This window comes from Gymnogyps californianus, chromosome 2 (assembly GCF_018139145.2).
Source record: "Gymnogyps californianus isolate 813 chromosome 2, ASM1813914v2, whole genome shotgun sequence".
NCBI classification, from domain to species: Eukaryota; Metazoa; Chordata; class Aves; order Accipitriformes; family Cathartidae; genus Gymnogyps; species Gymnogyps californianus.
The window spans coordinates 149358700-149384459 of record NC_059472.1 but is presented as its reverse complement, the minus strand read 5'-3'; the positions used below and the strand labels follow the sequence as shown (position 1 = coordinate 149384459).

Genomic DNA, 25760 nt, shown 5'->3' with positions numbered 1-25760 from the left:
TGACCACAGCAGTTGGTAACTGCTTTTCCCATAGCAAGTAAAGGTAAGAAGAGCATTCATGCTCTGCTTCAGTGCCAAGTCAGCCAAGATTTCTTAAACCCGAAGGTAATTTAAACTAATTTGGGTGACTTGGCTGAAAAGGACTTGAAGCACTCATGTATACTATGTAGTCTCAACTGTTGTGGTACTGCTCCAACTGTTAGAGTGAAATCCACAAACTGCCGTATGATCATTCCCTACAGACTTTGAGATTGATGTTCTTTGAAACGATGTAAGTGGCACTTTGGGTACTTTTATCTCCAGCTTCAAAGAAAACACAAAAGAAGTTGCTATTTGCACTACCCGAGGACAGTAACACTGGAGCTGCCAGGAGCAGCGCAAGCTAATGAAAAGTGGCAGCCGAAGTGTATGTGAGTGGTGGAACAATAGTTTGCTTCAAAGGACATGAGATAACTCTAAAGGACAGGTATAGGGCCTGTTCACCACAGTGGCATACTCAGACTCTGTATTTCTATCATAAGTCATTCTTTGTAACAGCATACATGGGACTTAGCTAAGTCCTGCGCTCATGTATATTGGGCAGCAGTTCACTCATGAGAAGGCCTCATGGCTTTTTCTCAAACGTAGCCACAGTCAGCTCTGAACTTCTCAATGTGTGCACATGGTTGAAGCAGAGCCTGCAGACGATACAGCTGGACAAAATATTTCTAACCTCCTCCTAGAATAAATACTATGAAGAAACTCCACAAACTTATACAGTCTAAGTTTGAAGAAAGTAACAGTTAAGGAAAAAGTTCAGTCTAACTCGGCAAGAAATAAACATATCAAGATATTACCTTGGTATTTTGAAGAGTGCCCTCATAGGGTGCAAATCAGCAAGGGGTGGATCTCCATCTCCCAACTCTATTGCAGTAATACCCAGTGACCATGCATCACATCTGGCATCATAGGAGCTATCTAGCTGCTGCTCACAGGCAATCACCTGTTGGAGTAAAAGACTGGGATGGTCATTGGATGGTCAAATGTCCGAATTTAAGAGTACACCCACAGTTGGGGGAATCTCTTACAGGATGGAGATACTCGGTGAAATAAACAGACTTGCACACGTCTAGCAAGCTAAAGCATCCTGTTGCTGAAGAAAAGCAATGCTTAAACTAGAGAAAGCAGGTGTCCATAAACACCAGGTTCTCTGGTCAGATGTTCCCTGATCTGACAAAAGGGTGCAAATCCTTGGCTTTTTCAGCTGAAGGTGGTAAACTGCATCCCATGGCTGAGGGAAGCAGAAGGAAACTCAGCAACCCTAAATCTCTTTTCTATGGATTATTCCTGCAAAATAACTAATGGAGCTATACTGCTCTCTCTATGAAGTGAAACAAGCAGGAAAGCAGAAGTTGAATTCACTATCTCCTACTGGGTCCTTATTCAGCCAAACCAGCCAATTTCAAGATCAAGCTAATTTCTCGACAATGTGTTTGCCACTGGATTACAGCAAATATATTTAATTTCAAATACATTTCAGCTCATCCACAATGCTGGACGAATCTAGAATTTTTCATCCCATTAGCTACAGGTCTAAACCAACGTGTATGCCGTTAGCTACATGGCTAGACCAATGTGTATAAACGGAGTATGTTTATAAAAATACATGTGTATAAACAGAGTAGTTTCATGTGCTATAAATAGATGTATATACACGTGTTTGTGTGCACACAATAGTGTAAGTACATAGGCTTATTTATAATGACATATTTTTCCTGCCTCAGCTTAAAATGTATCTTTATATGCTTCAATTTCAGGCCAGAAAAATCTCCAAAGATACATAGTACATCTTATTCATTCATAATAACCTCTTCCACTTCTTCCTGTCAGCTATGGATATATAGTATTAAAAACTTTCCAGGTGTAGAAATAAAAAAATAAAAGCTATAACGTATCACAGTACCACCCTGGGCTCCTTCCATCCATGGGGAGATGAGATACCTATAGTTTCAGAGCTTGGAAGGCTGGAAAGGATCAATGGTAGTACTCTCTCCTCTTTAACATTTTAGTAAGCAATTCAACGTCTTGCTCTCTAGCTCTAACCTTGTAATTTCAAAAATAAACCCCGTTTTAACTTAATCCTTGCAAACATGTAAGAAAAAAAGGTTTAAAACACTTTTTTAAAGGACATTGCTATTTCATTTGGTGAAAGGACCAGTGGTCAGGAAGAAAGACAAAGAAAGAGCAGAAACGCAGAATGCAGCAGCTCGAATACCAGTGTCAAAATATTTTGAAACATGAATCTAACCTCTGGAGCCATCCAGAATGGGGTGCCCACGGAGGTGTTCCGACGGAGACGAGTGCTGGTCAGCTGCGCAGACACACCTGGAAGAATGAAGGGAAGCTATAATCAGAGCAACTGCTATTTCCATCCAAGTCAGCCCTTCTGAACAGTGACATCCTTGTCTTGTCATGCTACGACTTCCTCTGCAGGTGAATCTCAAATACATCTTTCCAGTTCTCTGGAAAGAGAGGCCCAGTCCTCAAAGGTGTCAGCACTTCAGCTGAGGTTCTCCGCATCCTTTGTTTCCAGTGACTTCAGCACGACTGGGATTTAGTCCCAAATGAGCGTTTCATTAGTAACCTGACTCCATATATTTTGAATGGCTAATTACAGTTTTTCTATATCCTGTTTTAGGAGAGCGGTAAAACACTTTGGGGGGGGAAAGTACTGTACCTTCCACGGATTCTTTTTTTCTTTTAATGCTCAGTACTGACACTAGACCTCTGTTCCATTATTTATATATTTCAGGTTGAACACTATAAAAGATACTTATCCTCATCTCTTAGCTGCTCTGCCATAAAAAAGAAACAACAGTGAAACCTCAAAAATTCTTGCAAAACCAGAAGTCTCTCCATGCTCAAAGCACATTCTCAAAGCAGCATCAAATGCCTGCAAATCAGCTTTGTAACATGAGCTGTAGTTTAAGGAATTAACTATTTCAGGCCAAGAGCTGGAAAGTGAACTCTGAAGTCTAAAGGTTCCTTATGGTTTTAAATTAAAAGACACTGAAATATTAGGAATTTGAGTGGACTGCAGCACACTTCTGACCAGCCTGCCACCAATTTCCTTCCTTACAAAACAAGGCTGTATTGGTTGGAAATACCTCTAGTGTGTGCAAAGGGGAGAGTACAAGACATGGAGAAAAACAGCCCCTCAGCTAGCATGTCCTGAACTATTACGGATTTATGAGTCACAATCAACTGTGAGGTCCACACGTGGAGAAAAACAGCCCCTCCACTAGCAAGTCCTGAACTATTATGGATTTGAGTAATAGCCAGCTGTGAGGTCCACCAGAGGCATATTCTGAAGTGCCGGTATCATGGACAGCAAGAAAGGTGATGTGTTCTACTCTTGTTCCAACCTCAGTCTGACTGACACTGAGGCTCACTTATTTTGCCTTCATACATACATCTGCTTTCTCTTTAAAAAAGTAAAAAGACTCAGTTTCACCCTGTGAGTGCCATTTCATTATTCTGAAATACATGAAGCTTCAGTGAGCACCACTGGCCAGTTCCAACTCTGTACTGTCGGGTTTGAACACGCTTGACCTTACCTTCTTGAAAACAGGAGCAATTCACATTAACTGCCCAGTGGAAATAATACTAACTAAACCTCTGTCTGGATAGAATTTGATTGTTTTGGGTTTTTTCAGTGATGGTCAAGGAACCATAGAGGGCTTGATCTGTTTTTTCACTCTAAAGCTATGTGTTCAGCTCTGATTCACAAAATACCTACATTTGTCTGTCACAGAAATGTATATAACTGCTGAAAATAAGGCAGCGAGAAAGATCCCACCTGTTCCTTTGAGACAAACACAACCATTGCTTTTGTGGCTGCCTCCCTCTAGTCTAGGGGGGAGGTTGAATCTCTTTCTCTCTTCGTGCCTGCAGAAAATCCAATACACAGTGTTTGCACCATGGAAAGCAGGACAATGTGAGTCTTAGCACAAAGTCCATCAATCCTGCTTCGGCTCAGCTAAGCAGGGGCTTTGTTTTTGCTGCCTCAAGGAGTTGTCTGAGGTCCAGCTTCCGGCTCACAAAGTCTGTGGCTGTTCGGAGCCCTCAGCAAAACACGTCATTCGGAAAGCAAGGAGTAAGCACACATCACCACAGGTCTGTCACTGTTGCAGTGATGCCAACAGACATCGTTACGTGATCCATGTTTTTGGAGGGAGAGGAGGCTACTCTCCCCTTTCCCTTTCTACGTGTTGTGGGAGTCCCCTGTGCTAAGCTCTTTTTTGCAGTCTCGGACAAGGAAATGGGATTCAGATCTGCAGGCAAAGAAAGGCACTAACTAAATTTTTGATTCCAGTGTCAGATTTTATAAATAATCATAACTTTCTGTAGAGATAAGGAACAAAATAAAGAAGGAACGTTAATGTGCACAATCTTCTCTGTCTATGCACTGTTGGTTTTTTTCTTTGAACTGTAATTATTAAATAAACTGAAGGATTTTTTCCTCCTCCCCCTTTTTTTACTTCAGTAAAAAGCTGATTTAATTTGAATTGTTCACCACTACTTTCTTTAGGCTCTTGGTTATTTTGTGTGCTTTTTGTTTGTTTGGTTTTTTATCCTTTTGCTCTTAGCAGTAAAGTGGCATTTCAGATTATGGAGTGTAGGTCTTATGACAAATGATATTTCCTTGGGCTTTTTCTGTGTATAGAGGAAAGAGGATGCAATTCCACACTTAGTAACATTTCTTCCAGCACTTCAGTAACCAGTCAAGCATATAGCTGGCCAGCTTTTTTTAACTTGTATATTTTCTAACAAAAACATCTTGCTCCTCCCCCTTCCCCTTTACTACTGCTTTGTTGCAAAATGAGTCAAATATTCTCCTAAGAAAATCTAAAAATGTCATAAAATGGTGTTTTATTACACACAAATTGTAAATCTTATGAAAGCGAAGAGCTTAATAAATAAGTGCATTAATAGTACCAATGCACACCATACCCAAAAGAAAATATTGTGCATATAGCTGGAAAAAGGCTTTTTTTTTTTCCTTTTTTTTTTCTTTTTTCAGGCATTAGTTTACTAATAAAAACTGGAAATTAGCAGACTTACAGCATGAGTATTATGCAAGCTTTTCATTGCAAAAACTGCCATACTAGAATAACATTGAAAGTAAAGCCACCTACTTATGACCTTAGCACTCAATAAAAGAAAAACAGTGCAGAAATGAGCTCCCTATTATTAGGAAAGATTTGTCTCATAGTAGTGCCCAACCTGAGCAGACACTGTTCTGATCTAAATTGGGAGGCTGTACAACACTGTTTTATGATTATGTCCTGTGACAGAAGTATGCACATTTTACTGGCTGATGCTAATGGGGGAATGGTGAGTCCTAGCAAATTCTACTAAATTCACATTCGGCACGCAGCAGGGAGGCTGCATTCCCAACACACTAGCCACTGCATTCATATATAAAACCACAGACCCTACCCCAAAGGGCTTACACTCTAGCTACCACACTGCCTCTGGCTACCTCTTCCATAACCCTTCTTCATTTGTGCCTTCAGTGTCCACTTCCCTACCAAAGCATCCTCTTTGTGACCTTCTTTGGATTAAGAACCTGCAACTCGATCCCTCCTCAAGCTAGTCTCTGGACCAAAAACTGCTCACACTGTTAAACTTGCAGATCTAAACAGGCTGAAATGCTTTGAATTATTTCCCAACATTTTTTTAATCTCCTAGAGAAACAGATGTAAAACAGCAGCAGCATCTTACACTACGTTCCCCTTAAGCCCGCTGGCAGATATGTTTTGGCATTCCTGTTCCATGCTGTTTGCTGCAAAAAGTGGCCTCTCCTTCCTTGCCTCTCCGTCCAATGGTGTGAAGGCAGTCCCTCAGCTCCACCTTTTTACTAGATCTGGGGGCAACAGGTCCTAATGGTTTGAGGTTTGCCTTCAGCACCCTAAGCTTCAGTGTGAGAAGCAGCCACCATTCTTGTCAGAATGCAGACAGGGAAGTAGCTACTTCCCATGCAACAACGGTGGGGTCATAACTCAGCTCCTCTGTAACTGCTGTCATCTTTGACACTGTCTCATTTCTTTGTTTGCTTCTTTCAGGTTGTATTGGTCTAATGACACATATCCAGACAGGATAATTTCAGACAGATCAGCTGAAATGCATACAAAATGCTGAAAAATAATACACGTAATTCCTTCATACTCCCTACTGACAAAAGACAACAGGGAAAGAACAAGATTAAAACAAAGCAGTTCTGATAGTCCAAATGGCAAACATCACAACGCACCAGGTGTGTAACCACATGTAACCGTACTGCAAGTATGGTGGCATCCCCACTAAGACTGTAAAGGGAGAACAGAGAGCTTCTTCCAGGTTTAATTGCTTAGCATGGATAGAAAGCATAAAGATATTTAATAGAAAATGTTACTAACAGGCCATAAGGTCACAAGCGGTTGGTTTGATGACTTTACAAGAGATGTTTCAGAACCTTTTTGAAACAATGGCAATACTCAGAATTCCTTATAGACTATCAACTAACCTCAGCAGCAAACTTTTAAGTGAAAAGAGCACAGAGGCGATATTGTTTCCTTGGGTGAGCTGTAGACAGAAAAGCATGCTTGAGAACTTCTGCTCAGTGATAAGTGCTCAAATTAAATCTAGAACTAAAATCGAGTTCTGACCAATAAGATGGAAATAAAGAAATAGGAAACAAAGTTGAAATGAGAAGCCAAAAAATTAGAATTTTCAGCAGCATTTTATGTTGAAAGGTGTTACATTATGATGAAGCATGACTTCCTTTTCATAAATCCATGCTGCCTACTCCCAATTACCTTCTTGTCCTTCATACGTTTAGAAATGATTTCCAGGATTATTTGCTCCATCACCTTCCCAGGGATCAAAGTGGGGCTGACCATCCTGTAGCTCTCTGAATCCTCCTTCTTGCCCTTCTTGAAGACAGGAGTGACAATAGCTTTATTCCAGTCCTCAGGAACCTGCCCCAATCTCCAAGATCTTTCAAAGATTATCAACAGTGGCCTTGCAATGACATCGGCCAGCTCCCTCAGCACTCTTGGGTGCATCCCATCAGGTCCAATGGACTTGTGTATGTCCAACTCGTTTAAATGCTCCCTAACCTGATCCTCCTCTACCAAGGGTTAAGTTTTCCTTGCTCTAGACGTTCCCACTGGTCTCAGGGATCTGGGATTCCTGAAGGCCAGTCTTACAAGTAAAGACCGTGGCAAAGAAGACATTGAGTGCCTCAGCCTTTTCCACATCCTTTGTCACCACATCCCCTGTCTTTACTTATTATTTTAATGCACATGGTGTTTTAATGATGAAAACTAGAGTTTCCTAAACACTCGGGAAAACACGCACCACAGACGCAAATCTTTAACTGAAATAGGGAATATCCAAATGATAACCAAATGGCCCTTTACAACTCCAGGAAGATCAAAAGCTTAGTATCCAAGACGACCATGTATATGAACTGCCTTGGAGATGAAAAATCCATGGTGTTTACTACAAAACCAAGAGGCATGGAGTAAAAGGGGGATAAAAAAGTTAAATCTGTACTATAAAATACAGGGTGATATAAATGGAAACTAAAGGAACCAAAGTCTGGTGGCTTTCACAGTAAACTTGCCACGAGGATTAAAGACAAAGAAAAGGCATTTTTAGGCATCTAAGGAACAAAATGAAAATCCTAAATCAGATACAGAATCATTACAAGGTACATACTGATAATAAAATAGCAAACAGCGACCTAAAGAAAAGCAGAACATTCACTACATCTGTGAGATATATAATCTTTTTTAAACAAAAGGTTTCAATATAGCTTCTTTCCTTAAGAAATCCTAGAACTTTCGTATTACAGGAGATTGGGCGGGATGGTGTGGCAGCATACTCTAGCTTCCCTTAGTCTACAATTCTGATTGCACCCTTTCTTCATGGCCTCCAGTATAGCAGGTGACCATGGGTTGCCCTCCACATGATCCTGACAGTTCAGTGCGGCACAAGGCCAATGATTCTAATCAAATCTCATGCTTCGGGGCTTCAGCTGGTTTCCTGAAAGGGATGCACAGGAACATTTGTTTTCCTGATGCACAATTGGCCAGATGTACTTAGATAGGAGAACTAGTCTTCTCTGGAGCCTCAGGGATTTGTGCAGCTACATACAATCTGGTGCAGTATGCTGGTGAGGAAAGTCTTCCTTCTTAGATGCTGCCCTCCTTAAATACTAGATTTCAAACTGACCACCACTTTTGAGACCCCAAAAGGATTTTTTTCCCTGTGTGACTGGGAAAGCCCTGGAGATTTTTCTCCTTGTTATATGACATGGTTTCCCTATTAAGATTATTACTTTATATGTAACATGCCAGATGTTACTGGCAACATCCACGCTGATGTGACAGAATATTTAAAATACCTAAGGACTGGAATACTTCAGTACAAATGAGTCATTGGGTTCAACTTTCAGGCAAAAATGAATGGGTTTTAGTAAACACAGGTGAGACCAGAAGGTTTCTAATAACCTCAAGAGATGACTATTTTGTGATCCATGAGAAAACCAAGAGGAATTCTTTGCTGGCCAGAAAGGGCTATTTTCTTGCTTCATGTGTTTCTGGCATATGACACCAGCTTTCTGTGTCAAGCTTCTTTAATATTTAAGCCATCAGTGACATCTTTATGTGAATTAGTAGAAGAAAATATTTGAAAGACCAAGTGAACAGCTTATCCTGGATACAGCATTTGGCCACATTATTTCTTTTTTTTTGTTACTGGACAGCACAAAGGTTTTCATTCACACATGGCCCATGAAATAAGTTTTTAAGGACTAAGCCTTCAACAAAGAATTAAACATTCAACAATGAAAATGCTCCACAGCTAAGTCAATGCAATCCATCTTATCCCTGCTAACCCTGGTTTGAAAAATTTGGAATAATTACTTTGATTGGGTTCAAAGCAGTTTGACAAGCTGCTCATGAAGAAAGCTTTCTTCAAAGTCTTTTACTTTTGTTGGCTTCTGCCATAGTCCCCTAGTAAATACTTTTTAGAAGCAACATGTGAATGTCATGCTATATGGTATGCAGAAATGACAACACAATAATAGTCTGGGTTTGATCTGAATCAGTGAAGCAGACAGCTTTATTATGGATGCATGCTAGAATGACTAAGGCAAATACAAGTCTTGCTATGATTCATTGTTCAAAGTAAGCTAAGGGCAGAAAGAAAATTATTTTATTTTTGAATACTTTCAAATTAAATTATTTTAATTAATTGTTTCATTTTTGCAGAATGATTCAGACAGCATTTATAGCTAATGGAGGGCAAGAAGAAAGAGACGCAATAGGATATTCTGACTACTCCAGAATAAGAAAACTACAAAAGTTTGGAAAACTACTGAAGGTCATGCTGAGCTCCTCTTCAATGTCAGCAGGACGTGTGAGGCTGGGAACCATGATATATATTAAAAGGGACAGAGATTAAAATGTCCTTCCCCAGAATGCCCCAACACTCAAACTTGGATCACTCACAACTGACTTCTCAACCTATTCACTGAGCACAAGGTGGCTCTAGACTCCCATTGCAGCCCGACCTGTACTGCATGCATTTGCAGCACAGTCCTGTGAGCCTTCTGTCCCTCTGCAACGCCACGTGCCACACAAGGCTCGCCAGACTGATCTGTGATCAGTCAACAAACTGCATCTACCAAGCCTATTTGTGGTAGGGAGAGGCCATAGCACTGTGTCACAGCAAGGGAACATGAGAGTTGGTGAGGTGTCACGATGAAAGGATGAAGCTCAGTGCTGTGGTTTCCTCCCCAACCTCTGACCCAAGATTTTAGATGCCTTCCCCACAAGATGAGCAGAAAGCTCCCTCATGCATCAGAAAACGAGGAGAGGCGGGCAATTAAGCAGATGGAACTATTAAGATGGAGTCTTACCATGGACTCATTAATTACTTTGAGATTGTCCCTATTATTTTGGACATACTGTACAGTGTAACTGATTTTACTGCTCTTGCTTTGTCATTATAGCAGCTGCTGGCTCATCTACACTTCAAAAATGCAACTTGTTTAGTATAGTCACAGAATTTTAAATATTTTGGCCTGTATTTCTGTATCAGAATAGGCATCAATATCATGCAACAAAACATAACAAAAACACCTATGCATTCTAACTTACATTGATCAATTGTTACTGATCACTTGTAGCGGTAAAGCATTACTAACGTTCCATAATTTGTAAGGAAGAAGTAGCACACCACTACTGAGTCACAACAGAGTGTTGGCAGAATTAGTACACACTCTTTCTAGGGAAAAAAACCCCAAGAAATTTATTTTATGAATTCAATTGAATTATGAAATGAACTTAATACTTTCATTTAGTATTGCCTAAATGAAATTATGTATGCATTTTAAAGTAAAAATAGAGTTAATATAAAAAAACACTACCCAAAAGAGTGTCTTACAATTCACTTGTTTCACCAAATTGCAATTTTTAATTATAAGAAGGCCATCTAGAAAGGCCAGCATTAAGATTTCCTTGGCTTTTAACTTTGGATTACTTCAAATAGCTTTAAAAGAAGAATGATCATTCTCTCCATAACAAAATAATAACCCTATTACATTCCAAACACAAAAGCTGACCTCTCTCTACCTGCAGTTTCCAAACTACATGGAAGAAATAGTTCAAGTATTAAACAAAGTAATGTCAGTTTTCAGTATATCTAAATAAAGCAATACAGTATTCCCTCCCCGAATCCGTTTTTTCCCCAATGAGTCATACTGAGGTTAAATCTCTAGTTGACTCAGGCTACTATACATCCACGATAAAATTGTGCTAGCTCCATGCAAAGTGTGATATCTAAAACTGCATTTGGAATGCCAAGACAATATTCACACGCAACTTTTAAATCCAACACTTCTAACATTTGAAACAAAAGCAGAAAAATGCAAACTAAGCATGTCTGAAGTACAAAAATCACCTTACCTTCACTACATATTCCATTAATGTTACAACACATGTTTTAATTATGCAATCTCTTTATCCACAGTACTAAAGGAACCCTTGAAGTCATTATTCTATTAACTGCATGCAGAACAGCTTGTAATTTTCCACCATCTGCCAGCAGCAGTAAGATTGCATTACCTTCTTTCCATGTCTTCCACTGGAACCTGCTTTACCTATAAAAAAACCTTAGATCTTTCCTATGTATTGCTTAGCCAGAGACTCTAATGATGGCGAGTTTTAGATACCATTAATGAAATGCCTAAGAAGAAACTGAAAATGGGCGGTTCCAATCCTTTTCAATATCCCCTTTCCCACAGTGACAGTACTAGGCTAACTGGGGAGAATCATGGTATCTCTTGTAGTTAGAAATAGTCTTGAATTCCAAAGATTTAATGAGTCCTCCAACATTTTATTTTCATTATGGGAACTTGAATATTTCTAACATCCATCTAGATATCTGACTCCGCCCCCCCCCCCCCCCAATGACCTTTCATGGTATTAACATCAACAGTCTAATTAGATGTGGTATGAAAGTATGTTTTCATTCGATACACAGAAGGACATGGCCTTCAGCAAGGAACAGTGCTGCTGGAGGACTAAGCATTTGCCTAAGCGGTGGAGTACAATTTACACTTACATTTTTTCCGGACATTTCCAAGGCAACAGCTGCTCATCCTGAAATATTTCTAGTCTGTGACAGCAGGCTTCAGCAGTCCTATAGAAGTATGAGCTACCTGTGCTCTTGTTCAAGACTACCAGCCTACAAGGTCAACCCTCAAAAACATAGCTGAAGAGGAATTTTCCACCAGCACTACACTCTCCTCTTTTTAGCTAAAAGAATCACTTGCCACGTGACTGTAGATGTTTCAAAACTTTTAGTGGAAAAATGGTTCTTTCCTCCATGACTCCCCACATGTCAGCAACCTGTCTAGTTTGCCGGTAGGGAGTTGTGTCCTCTAGGATCCTCTTCTTTCAGTAACATATAAGTGTGAAAAGCTCTGGCTTTCAAGCTCCCAGACTCACTGCAATGGCAGGGGATTTCAGAAACACGTCAAATGTTTCAAAATGAAACGTCACTTGGACTTTTTCAGACCAAAGTTAAAATAATAACAATAATAATACAACTAAGTTTCTTTTCTCCCATTTTGGAACAGCATGTTATTTGACATCTCAGAATTTCCAAACGGGAACTGTGTCCTAGACTAACATTATTTAATACATGAAAGGCCCTGTGCAGCATCCTGATTTCAAGAAAATAAATTGAATTGAGAGGGACTATTCAAAGAAGCAAGTATTTGTCAGCATAAGCAGATGTTATACACTCAGCTCCCTCTGAAATTGGTTACACATTGTAAGATGCAGATGAATATATGAATTTTTATTACAGATGAGGTGTGCTATGTGTGCAAGTGACTTCAGGCCAGTTTTTTAACTGATGAAACAAGGTCAGACACTGAAACATATTTAGGCAGTAAAGGCTGCAGATAAATTTGTCACAAGACTTTCAAAAGGTATCTAGCATTAAATTAATTTGGATTTACATGCTAGAAGTTTTTGAAAATTATTAGGTGCTTTTCTGCACCTTTAGTGGCTAAAATTTCTTTTGAAATCTGGCTCTTCAACATCAGTCCACTGCATACAACCAGAATTCTGAGAAACAGATGTAAAAGATTTCCTTCTCAGAACACTAATAAGCAACTGTGAATATAATTAAGAATATTTATAAAAAGGGAATTTGGTTCAAACCTTGCTGGCCTCCAAATCTTTTTATACAATACTTTATACAGCTGTTACCCTTTAAAGTGCTGCAGGGAATTTATTTTAATGTAAATGTATATTTTTCTATCAAATCTCTATCCTATACTGAAAACATAGCAGCTACACTTGAATATAGTGCAGCTATTTATTATTTGTATTGATGTGGTAGAGGATGCTCCTTGCTTGGAGCATAATTGCTGTGATTCTCAGGGGTAACATCCTTCCCCAAAGGTTTTCTACCAGAACAGCTTAACAGCCAATTCCCACAAGTGTTCAGGTAGCAAAACTGCCTTCAGTCAACGTTCTTCTCTTACAAGGGAAATTAGGACTTTTAATGTATCTAGAAGTTTAATGAATTCAGGGACTGAATCTGTGATCATGGGATGTGTTTAGAGTAGATTCCCGTGGCTGCTACTCATTATTTGTAGTAAAAAAGAATGAATTTGTTTATCTTTGCTGATCTAAATTATCATACTGGATGGATGTGAGGAGAGAGGATGCTTCCCTGGTAACAGTATTTCAAACTTCTTGTGGCTTGGACAGTTTAAACTAAAACTTCTATCTGGCAGCTCCTTGATGAGCAATTGAGCTCCAGAAGCATTGGTGTGGAGATGTTATAAACTCATTTACTTGATTTGATCATTAATCTATCAACTGGGATTGGGTGTTTCTTAGATACAAGAATATTACTGGGGTGATTAAGCAATATTATGGCAGAATTGTAAGGGAAAGCAAAAATTTCACTCTTCAAAGCAATCTGGGTGAGGCGCTGCCATGGTATTCTTTCAAAGTCATTCTCATCTCTTTAACTATCAATACCTCTACAAAAGGCGAATAGTTCAGACTGTTAGCCTGGATTTTGGGAGAGCTTTTCCACACACTTTCTGTGTCACCTCAAGCAATTCAGTCTCTCAAAGTTTCAGGTCCCCAGCTGTTAACTGGGAATTATAGTAATTTACTTCCTCATAAGAATGTTGTGAAGGTCATCCATTACAGACTGTGCAGTGTTCAGAAACTGTGGTCACAGCATACATAAATGCCTATGACACAGCAACCATACGGCAATGTGTACAAATTGTGTCACAAAATGAAGCTTCTGGAAAGTCAGTACTGCTGTGCAAGAAAGGACAATGGTGGTACACTATACTTGGTACACTAACTTCAAAGAGTACAAAAAGAACAAAGGAAAAAAAAGCCATTCTCAAAGGTAATTTAATTCACTGAAAGTTAACTGTTTTTTCACTTATGGTTCTTAAAAAGTTCCTAACTGTACTTGGGAAAAAAAAAAGAAAAATAAGACACAAGTTCAAGTTATATGACCACACAACACATACAGACTGAGAATAGGTCCTTTTCTAGTATTGTGCTCCATAAGGCACTTCACAGGTCCATCTTTCAGATACAGGTTTTATGCACCCGTTTACATGAAAACCACCATAAAGAGTATCAGGGGAGGAAAGCAAAGGGTTCTTCAGGAACATCTCATCATCAACCAGCTTGCAGGAGAATGGCGCAGACAAAATTATCTTGGGAAGGGCTCGCTTCCTCTGTCAAGTGTGTTTGGTGGTTGAAGGAGTCCTTGATCCGCTGTCTCTGCTCCCCTCTCCACAACAGAAAAGACGTGTGCATGCTAGAAAGGGCTATGTGATTATTTGGGTTGTTTTTGTTTGTTTGGCCCCATGTAATAATTAGTCCAACCTAAAACAAAAATTTTGTTTTTACTGGGAGAAAAGGAGATTGTGCCTGCGTGTCTATCTCGTTCTGTAGCCTGCAGATTCACAGGCTTATATAATAAAAGATGGCTATGAGTTTCAGTCCCTGATCCAATAAACATTTATGTACAACAGTCTGTAGCAGTGCCAACATGAGAGATTTTGATCAACTCACATTCCTGGCTAAAAAATACTCTTGGAATCTGATTAATGTGGGTTTAAATCCTCTCAAGTAGAAGACACAAATCTCCCAAATCCCAGCTGAATACCTTAAACATCAGCCTGAAGGGTGAACGGTATGTCTTCCATGATGATTTTGTGAGGACTGTATAAATTTTTCCCATTTGAAACTACTTATTATTGGTTTCAGATTGGTTTGGGGAGGGGGGAAAGCCAGAGAAAATTTCTATCTGTTCCTAAGTTAAGGTGCAATTCCTATATTCCTTTGAGAGGAAGGACTGCAGACATTACAGACCCCTCTTCAACCCAAATAAATTTGTGTGTGTGTATGTATGTTTGTTCCCTGAGCACGTTCTCATCTGTGCTTTGGCATCACAATTTTTCCCACAAGATTTTAAGATTATTTTTCAATTACAGCCTTAGCAGTAGATTGCAGATTTAACTGGGGAATAAAGAATTCAGGTCCTCATCCCTACAGATTGTACATTTTGACATCTGCATAAGTGAATTAATTTTCAGAAGCATTGATCCTCCACGGCTCTAATTGCCTTCAGCACCTTAAAAAAATTAGTATCTACAACATGTTAAAAACCTGTGGGCAAAAATATTGATTTTGCCTCACATTAAACTTCCAGACTATCAGAAAATACTAGTAAGTGTACAGCAGATAATTTAGGAAGTCTGACGGTTTTTCAACGGAAGATTTTATCTGAGGAATAAAATAATGAACATGAATATTCATTTTAATACATGAATTTTCAGAAGAGTTAGTAACCCTAATAGTTGTGGAGGTTTTGTATGTGAAGTAACGTGAGTTGCATAAATACAATCTACTGGTAGGAAGACACTACGCTAATGGGAGTTAAAATCCCATATTAGTTTAAACAATTGTTATATATCAATTGAATAAACCTCATTAACAAAATAGGAGGGTAAAGGAAAAATAAAGATTTTCCATCTGCTGAATGGAATCATGATATTTACAATTGTCTGCTATGCTGTGAAGTAGTGACCAATAAATTGAATTTAAACATTAGAAGACGGTGTGTTACCAGGGGATAATAGTTCATAATAACTAGCATTGCAAATTTTTGTACTCCCCTTATACAAAACAACAGTCAATACACTTTTAAGGCAAATCACTGTGGTATGGCTGTTAAATAACAGGTTGCATCCACTTACATGTGTCTCTGCTTTTCCCTTTTGGTGGTAAAACCAGATGACATCATTCAAGAATCACTTTAGGCCTAACAGACTTGAACAGACCCTTTTCATTTAATGCCAATTCTTAAGTTAGACTTGCCAAAAGTAATGTATTAGTCTTCCTACAATTTGGAAAGTGGGGATTACCTATATAATATCTCCCCCTCTACTGCCTTCAGGTAGTACCTCTTGCTTTGTTTCAAATCAAACTACTGAAGTATATGTGACTGAGGTGGAGCTCTCCCATTCTTCACAATATCTAGTACGTTCTAAGTCCTCTCATATACAACATAAAGCTTTTGCCTATCAGCTCCTAATTTCACTGAACCAGCGCCCGGTCCTGGAGGAACTAAACACCAACCTTATTTTGAAGCGTATTAACTCACTTTGCCACTTCACTTACTGTGTCTGCCACAAAGCATTTGTGGCATTTGGCACTTACTACCGCCATATTATAACTTCTATTTGTTAGCCACGCTAGCAAAACAGCATTAGCAAAATTGCTGGAAAACCCAAAGTTGTAAAATCACCGAGTCTGTGAATATTTTATTTCTATCAAGTTAAAAAGTAAATTTGGTTATCCAAGTGACTTTTAATGAAGAACCCAAAAACTTAATAAAAATTTAATATAATTAATCTTTTCTGATCTGTTTATTTTATTTTCCATACTTCAGATGTACAACATTGGTTGTATATGTAAGTAAACATAACATACCAAAATCCACAAGCTTGACTCCTCCTTCAGTGGTCAAAAGGATATTATTTCCCTTAATATCACGGTGGATAGTTTTGTTTTCATGCAAATGCTGAAGTCCCTGGAAGGTGAGATGTAAACATGAACTTTTTACTAACAGCTCTGTCCTCTGTATTACATTTGCAGAAACAAAAAGGTAGCAGAAAAGTATGAAAAAACTTAAAACAGATTTTTTTTTTTTTTTAAATCCAAAACCACAGAGATGTCATTCTTACTGGAAAAACACTTGGCACACCATGAGGAACAGATATTTTGTAATTGTCCCACTTTACGTCAAACAGAAATTTTAAGAAAAAAGCAGAAAAAAAGCACTCTAAATCTACATTATATATTATACCTTTAGACTATAAAATCAAAGAAAACTGCTAAGGCCTAAATTCCACTGCAGAAAGTCAAATTCCGCTTAAAAGAAAATGAAAAATAAAGACACTTGATCCTGATTAGCCAAAAAACAAATTCTTGTAGCATTGTTTGAATTCACTAGATCTGTTGATCATTTTGCTATAAAAATATTTTGGATCCAGACATAAGAAGTTGAACAGTATTTTGGGTATATTTCTGCTATTTCTCAAAAGAAAAGCAATTTTGATGCAGAACTGTATTTACTAAGGAAATTAAGCAATGGTCAGAAATCAATTTTCATTCTCTTAATAATGAAACAAACAGATTAATTGTTCTTTACCTGGCTTGTTCAAAAAGAACCGTCTGAATTACACATTACCTTGATTTCATTAAACACTGCTATAATACAAGACAGTGAGCCATCTTAGTGGGGACATGATCTTCATTCATTCAAACAAAAAGATATGAGCTGAATATTGACTGTTGTTTCACTGAGAGCTTATCTTACCATCAGAGCTTCGTGTAAAATGTAAGCAATTATAAGTTCGTTCATCCTTTCACCTCTCTTCAGAAATCCTTTCACAAGATCAGTCACAGATCCACCATTGCACAGCTGCAAAACATCAGGGGAATACAAAAAGGAATTAAGAAGTGTTGGAGTAGCCACCTGGTTTTAGTTTTCAGTAGTCTTCGTATTTGTAGCCAAATGAGCTCCTATTAAACTGGCAAACCACAAATTTGTCCTTATGTCTACCATTTACACAAACAACATACACAGCAACTTTTGCCAATTTTTTTCACTACTTTCTGCTTTTAATTCTCCTTGCCCAAACACAAGTACAGCAGCCTATCTCTTTGTTGTCCTATATACATGATTGCTTTTCACTGAAACAGAAGTAGCTTATAGTGCAATAAATTTGCTGTGAAGGCATGTTCTGTGGGGTACGCTAATTGCTTCTTACATTCATCATGTGCAACTCACCAGCAATGCAGATTATTACAGCATCAATTCTCAGGTACAAAAGCTACATACAACATAAAATGGATTTAAGGCATCAGAAGACAGGCAGCAGAGAAATTCCCCCAACAAGAAAATCTTCCAAGGGGAAAGCTGCCCTCTTTGCCAAGAAGCACTTAATTCCTAGTGTAGAAGGATATTATACACAAGGGATGGGCATCATGGAAAATGATGAAAGCACCGTGGAAAGAAAGGTCTCATCTCCCACCGAAACAAGGTGGGCCACGGGTGTAAGACTAATTATAGCCCTTGTAGCATCAACCCTGTCAGCTGCTTGTTCCAGATGCAGAGCCACAATCTACTCTGGACAATCCTTTCTGCCGTCTAAGGTCCAGTTAGACTCCTGCAAACCCCCGTCCTGTCCCATATACATGGGAAGCAAAGGTTTGGCCTTGCTCTCTAAAAAGACTTGTGAGTACACATTACCAGCAGATTAGTTTAGACATGCAATATTTCATATGTTCATTTTTATCACTTAAAATTTTTCCGCAGGAAGAAGCAACGAGGTAATTTTAGTGACTTAAGTCTGTAGCAGTTACATACCTGCAAAGATGAAACTGGTCCTCAAGCCCTTAAACTACCCATAATGCATCTAACAATACTCATTGATTGAAGAGCCATTACCTCTGTAAAGGAGTAGCTGCTTCCAATAAAACAGTGAAAGAAATTGTAAGTTTTATACTGTATCATCCAGTAGCTTTTCATATGAAAATAAATACCCACATAAGACATTTTACCAATGTAGCACAAAACAGTAATTCCTTTTGACTACAGATTTTGAAGTCTATTCAAATCGAGGGCATAATTTACCAATAAAACCTTTCAACTGCAGAACTCCAGACATCAGATACTTTTGTATATGATTTTTTTAATCTGTTCTTCTATACCTCTACATTTTTTCTGTGCTGCAATTACAAAAAGACTTGCACCTTACAGTATAAAACATTTTATAGCCCTTTGTACCCAAACATAGCAATAATTTTCTGACTACCTTTGGAACCCCTGGATTGCATTGAACTTGCACCACATGAATGCCTACACAAATACCATTCAATACATAAGTCTTGTTGCAAGATGTGTCCCCCATCAGGTCAATGAAGGCTCTAGTCTGATAAATGCTGAGCTCTGTGGCAACAATCTTGGAACTCACTTAATCTCACCCTTACTTCAGTGGGACAATATGCATGCTTAGAGAGGGAAGAACTCGTATGCTTAAATGATGAGATTAAGCGCTTTGCTGGATCAGGGTCAGATGCCCAAGCAGGATTTATTTTACTGTCTTTAGCCATGCTGGTCTGCCTTCTCCATTGACTTTTTCTAGTTACTTTTTTTTTTTTTTTACAATGACATTATCTTTCCAGCATCTCTGTTGTTTTAAATTTGCCACATCACATGACACATTTAATCAAACTGAATGGATGATGACAATTCTGGTTAATTTAATGCACTTGCATTTCAGGGCACTGAAACTGTCTGACAAGTGACAAACGAATTATGAAATAAATTACACATACGATATTCTTCAAACTCTTTTTCTTCATTATCTATTATTAAAATTTTGCTTCTTATAGATGGATGTTCTTCTGTTTTCTTTACAGAGCTGGATATCTGTCAGTCTTTCTGTTCAAGGTAAAGAAAACTAACCCAGAAAGGAATATATTCTTTTTGTAGGTGGGAGAAGGAAGAAACTATACCTCAGAAATCACCTTCTTCAATGTTTAGGCAGTAAAGCCAAGACTGAATTTATTTGCCTGGGTCAGCAGCGTTACTTTTTACTTTCTTAAACAAGTCGCTTTAACTAATTTTTCTACCCATCTCATAAGATATATATCCCTATTACAAGATAAATATCTGTATTATAAGATAAAACTTATCTAAAATATCAGGTTAAGTAAGATACTAAAACTGTGATTATTTTAGACCAAACCAAAACTGAACCTGGGTAGGTAAAAGGTCAGCTGAGCAGGTCTTGAAGAAAAAAATGGAAGTCACCCACACCACCATGGAAATCCTCCACCGACTCCCAAGGCAAGGTGGCTGCTTAGGCAGAGTTCAGCTGAGGATGTCATAGACACAGGTTCTTGCATGCACAGGGCAACTTTTCTTTTGCTACTTCTGTCTCAAAGAGTTGTACTTTTACTTACATCAGACAATCTGTATTTTTCTGAGACCACCAGAATAGGAGGAAGACGGGAAAAAAGGCTAGGTATTAGAATGCAAGCAGCTATAAGGAGGAAAAGGGATTATTGGAATACAACTACAATTAGAAAAGGAGATTATGGCAGACACTGTATGTGTGTGCTCTGAGCTGCGTGGGGCAGGAGGGGGGGAATGAAGACGACAACGATGACACAGGTTAGTATTAACCTTGTTCTAATTTTCTACAGGCTAAACAAGTTCTCATGGGTAAAATATTGCATCTGGTCTCATTTCCTATTTCTACTGTCTATTTTTTGCAGGTGAAGCTGCCGCATGCCCCTATAACCATGCACATAACTAAAGTTCAAACGGTGATTCTTTCTCCTGACTCAAGCTATCAAATTGCATGTCTGTTCAATACAAGCTTATCATAAACACCTCAAAAAGTCCCTCTCATAATGAGTCAGGCTCTTCTCTTCCCTCTCAAAAGAAGCTGCTACAGAAAACTATGATAGTTCTGCCCGATGCAGTGCTGGACCATGCTTGCTTGGAAATCTGAGTAGACAGGGAAATAAATTATCCTTGGGGATGTTGACCAGGACCTAGTTCATGACATAAAAACTTAAAGGGGAAAAAACCCTAAACCATAAAAAAAAAAAAAAAAAAAAAAATCACATTTCCTTAACTCATATAGTCCTTCAATGAGACATTACAGGATAAACATTATTTAGCAGTACTGCCGGACTAGAAGTTTCCTGGGGTGTTGTTAAATATTGCAGCTTATAATTATGATCTCTGCTGCTTCTTAGTAGCATGCTGTCCACAGTAAAAAACCTGTGTAGCCTCTTACCAAAGTTACTGTTTGAGTTAAGCTAACTGTAATGCTTGGATGACAAGAAATCATGAAGGCAAGAGAGATAATTTTTTAAAAAGATCTTTCTAGTTTCCAGTGAAGCAGCTAGAGAAGAGAGGTGCTGGTAGCTATTATTTCGTTGCAAGCATTGTGAACTCACATTGCCAAACAGCTAATCAGTCTGTGTCATTATTCCACATAATTTAGTAAAATCTCCTCAGAATACCTTGATGAAAGGCACTAGAAGCAGAAAATAAGAAACGCATGGAGAACTCAGGACACAGACATACAGTAGAAGCTCTGTGTCTATCTGAGCTGTGCCACAGGGCTGCTTCCTACCCTAAAGGTCAAAGTAACTCACCAAACGCAAATGTCCTTCAATCTGTCATGAGACATGGGCTCTTCTGGGAGGAGAGAGTAATAATTCTATTTCTCTCTCCCACATTCCCCAAAACACACACACGCACACATTCTCTCTTGCATGCACAGATGCATTTCTTGTGATTTGTATCAGTTTTATAATACCTATTTTAAGTAGCTAGTAAGCCCAGGAGGACAACTGGATATGGGAGAAGTGGTGGTGGCATCTGTTAGCTCAGGTTTGGCAGCACAAGCAGTAGAAGATGTAAACTGAATGGACTTTCTCAGTTTGGTTCTCAGATACCACATAATCTGATATGTGAAACGCATGCAAAAACAAAGCCCTTCAGTCTGAATTGTTTCTAGGAAGTCTCCAAAGGCTGCATTTTCCCAACGAAGGATAGAAATCCTCTTTTAAGCTCTGAATAAACTTAATTTAAAAAGAGAGACTCTTATAAATGTCCAGCCTATGAGACACAGTAAGTGAAGATAGTAGTGATCCTTCCACAAGGATGTTATTTAGAAATGTCATCTTGATAACTTTGTACATGAGCAATTTTCATCAATTTAATGTTAGTCACTTCTTCTATTGTTCCCTTGTGATTTACAGGTATTTGCTTTACCGGCAGTATTTTCAGTGCCTGCACTGATAGAATGCAAATATTACCTGCAAACACAAGCAACTAAAAGGGGGGTAGACTGAGCCCTTCGGGCTAACTAAAAGCGGGTGGAGAAGACAGAGACAGATGCTTCCCAGAGGCACACAGCAAAGGATGAGAGGCAACAATCCCTAACTGCAAGATAGTAGACTCCTACTGGACATAAAGAAACAATTCTCCCACTGAGAGTAGTTAAGCACTGGAACAGACTACCCAGCAAGTCTGTGTTACCTCCATCCTTGGAGATATTCAAAACTTGAATAGAAAAGACCCTGTGCAAACCTGTAACATTGAAGTTAATCATCTTTGAGCAGGGAGCTGGACCCAATAACCTCCAAAGGTCCCTTCCAAGCTATAATTTTCTATGATTCATAATATTTGGATTTTAAACTATTGAGTCCCTAGTTTGGATATTTAGACAGCAGGAACAGGGGGAAAGGACTAAGGAAATCTTGCATACTCAGACCAAGGGAAAGAATAATTTGATAGAAGGCTTGATCCATGTGAAAACCTGCCTGAAAGGGCTGTAGCTCTGATGGCCATACATAGCTGTATCAGAAGAGGTGCTTATGACTCTTCTACAGTGGTAACGAAGGGCTCCTCCCTTATGATTTTCTGGCACTCAAAAGGCAAAGACTCATACTGGGATGACATACAGTCCTCCACCCACCCATGTGCCACAACCCTGTGCTACTGTAATTGAGCTATTAGTATGCAAAGCTATCTTCAGCAATAGATTCATAAAATAGCATGATCCTTACACATGAAATGTCAGTGAAAATTGCCATCGCATCACAGTCATGCAGCTGTTCTTTGTCGGTTTTACTCACTCTTCATCTGACCCAGCTGATACATTTCTCTCTGTTCAGCTCTTCTCGATTCTGATGCCCATTGAATAAGGACTCAATATCAGCTTTGCTTTTAAGAAAACTATCAGTTGCACTTTTGTTAGGGCTATTACAGCCTTTAATCATCCAACTGCTCTTGATTTATGCATCTGTACTAAGCTGTCAGGTAACATTTGCTTGCATCCTGCGGTTGTCAAGGTGCTTTCATCTTATTTCAGTAGCTTGGATGCGAATAGCAGGGCAACCACAATTACTACCTTCCCTATCTTTACACGCTGCACAGACATAAATGACTGGGTAGCACATCACATATGCACAACTTATGGCATGCAGGAATGATAGTTATGAAAAAGTCACACTGTCCAACCTTGCTTTAATGTTATCACACATAAGAATCCTAAAAGCATCTTAGGCACTAATCTGTATTTTCTTCTGTTCTTAGAATAGATCAATAATCTGACCTGTTCCACTGGCCGTGCAGTACAGCAGCGCTGCCAGCCTCTGAGCTGACTGTACCTTCCTTTTAGTACTGACTGCTGCAAGAACAAAAGATTATTTGCTGCTGTTTTGTTGTCATAAAACTACAGAAACATAGGAGTAAAAGGGACCTCAAGAAATAATATAGTCCACTGCATTTGCACTGTGTAGAGATCTGGTACTTTCAGGTAGTCCTTGACAGGTATTTGTCTAACCTGCTCCCTCCCACTGATGGAGACTCCAATCTTTCTAAGTAGCCTGTTTCTGTGTTTCACTAGCCCAATAGTTAGAGCATTTTTCCTACTATCCAACCTGAATCGTTTTGTTTCCAGTAAAACTTCTTTATTTTTGCCTTTCCCTCCAGTAGTCTTTGACAATAAATTATCATTATTCTCTATTTAACATCATCTCTGTCAGACTACTGTCACGATATGTCATTTTTCTCTTTTCCAGGCTGTACAAAGTTAGTTGCTGTAACCTTTTGAAATCACCCATGTTTTCTAAATTCAGACTGCCTGCAATTTGCCACTGATGTTTGCAACACGTTTTGCGCCAAACTGCATACAGAATTCTTTTGGAAGTCTTGTCTTAGCTGGGAAAAGCTGAACAGATCAGAACAATCTCCACTTTGCAGAGAATCCCTTTCTGCAGTCCCATTGCCTAGTCAGGTATGTTCCATTTCTTCTTCCTATGGATAGCAGTACTTTGCATGTGTCTAAATGTGATTCAAAAAAATCCCTCCAGTATTCACAACTGTGAATCTGATGCTATTCTCCAACGTGCCTGTAATTAAACTAGGTGTCCACTCCTGACTTTTTATGTGGACTTTTGTTTCATCACCCAAGTTATTAATGAACAGAAACAGACCAAAAGCAGATGCCCACTTGAGATTCTCCCAGTCCCAAAGAGAACTACTGAGTCCAGTTTTATGAAAAAGAGGTTAACTATCTGCTTTATTGTTTATGTGAAGTTTCTGTATTTCCACACTTTCCTCACAAGAATGTCACAAGGGACCATATCAAATCCTTACAAAAGACATCTCATCTATTGCTTTCTCCTTGCTACACCAGTTATCCTGTTAAAAGAAGAGATTTTATTAATATGACTTGTTCTGGACCAATCCAAGTTGACCACTTACCATGTTACTGGGTTCTGGGAATTTCTACAGTGGTTTCTATTAATTTGTTCTGGAATCATTGTGGGTATCAAAGTTAAACAGACTGGTCTGTATTTCCCTAGGTCACTATTTTTCCTCACTTTGTAAAGACATATATTAAACATTCCTGTATCTCATTGCTCTCTTGTCTTAGTAACGTAGTCTTGTCTTTACCACTCTGCACATCAGCCTCTCTGAGCTTATCATTAAATGCCTGTACCTTAGCTGTGCATTTTTGTTTCTCCTATTTGAAGGCATTCTGAAATATTAAAAGCAAACCCTAATGCATTCTTACTCGTCTCTTACTGTGCTTTTATTTTTTCTCTGCATCAGCTAATTTGCTATTGTGTGTTTAATGTCTTTCAATAACTGCCAGCTATCCTGCTTTCCTTCATTTTTACACTATTTTTCTTAAGAACAGGTACCTACCAGTTCCCCAAGCTGGGTGAAGCATACTCTCCTAAAGCCCATTATCCTTACCCTGCTGCTCCACCATCCTTCCTTTCCTCAGGAAAGTGAACACAATTATTTTGGGGCCTTTTTCACTCAAATTTCCTTCCATCTTCAACTTTTCAGAAGAGATCTTCTCTATTAGAACAGAATCAACCTGATACAGCCATTTCCAGAATCACCTTCTTTGCCTCCTGTCTCCAAGACAGAACTTGATGGACTGTCCGTCTCACAATCCTGGCTGTCACACAGGGTCAGCTGTGACCAGATTAACTCCTATTCTCTGCCTACAGTGTGACATGTCTTCACAACTATTATTGCCAAACAGCACATGCCACTGACAGCACCTAACACCTACCACAAATACTTGAAGGTCCTTGTGAAGACTTAAAGGGAACTAAATCAGTTTCTTCAACATGCCAAGTGGTTCAATACGCAGCTCCTTTCTGTGCAGCGTAGTTTTAATTTCACCTCAAATGGAAGAAAGACGTGCCATGTGGCTCCTATTTTCCCTAACAACAGTACAAAAGAACCCATAACCAAAATAAACCATAGCAATGCTCTATGCTTTCAGGTAAAGTTGATTGCTTTCAATTTAGCGTGAATGAAACGTACCACTGAAACAGACATCTTTCCCGAGTTATTTAGCTTTGGTGATCACAAACCATGTGGTATTTATAGTTTTGCTCTCTTACATCATCTAGCACCTCCAGTGCTGTGTTAGTCACAGCCTCAAGGGTGTTTGTTTGTTGCTTCTGTTTTCTTCACTTTCAGTTTGGCTCTTAACTTATTTTCTCAGTCATGTGCATGCACTGACAAGACAGCCAGCC

The 25760-nt window shown here is 38.9% G+C and overlaps 1 protein-coding gene across 1 annotated transcript in view; it reads right to left on the bottom strand.

Annotated features, from left to right (window-relative positions):
• The window catches only part of MYO3A (myosin IIIA), a 124756-nt gene that overhangs the window by 73019 nt on the left and 25977 nt on the right, over positions 1-25760 (bottom strand). Inside the window, exons 4-7 of the mRNA XM_050892533.1 lie at positions 17479-17583; positions 16590-16689; positions 2288-2364; positions 837-982 (exon numbers count right to left, since the gene is read on the bottom strand). Of these exons, the coding sequence (XP_050748490.1) occupies positions 837-982; positions 2288-2364; positions 16590-16689; positions 17479-17583 (428 nt within the window). The remainder of the gene's footprint in view (positions 1-836; positions 983-2287; positions 2365-16589; positions 16690-17478; positions 17584-25760) is intronic.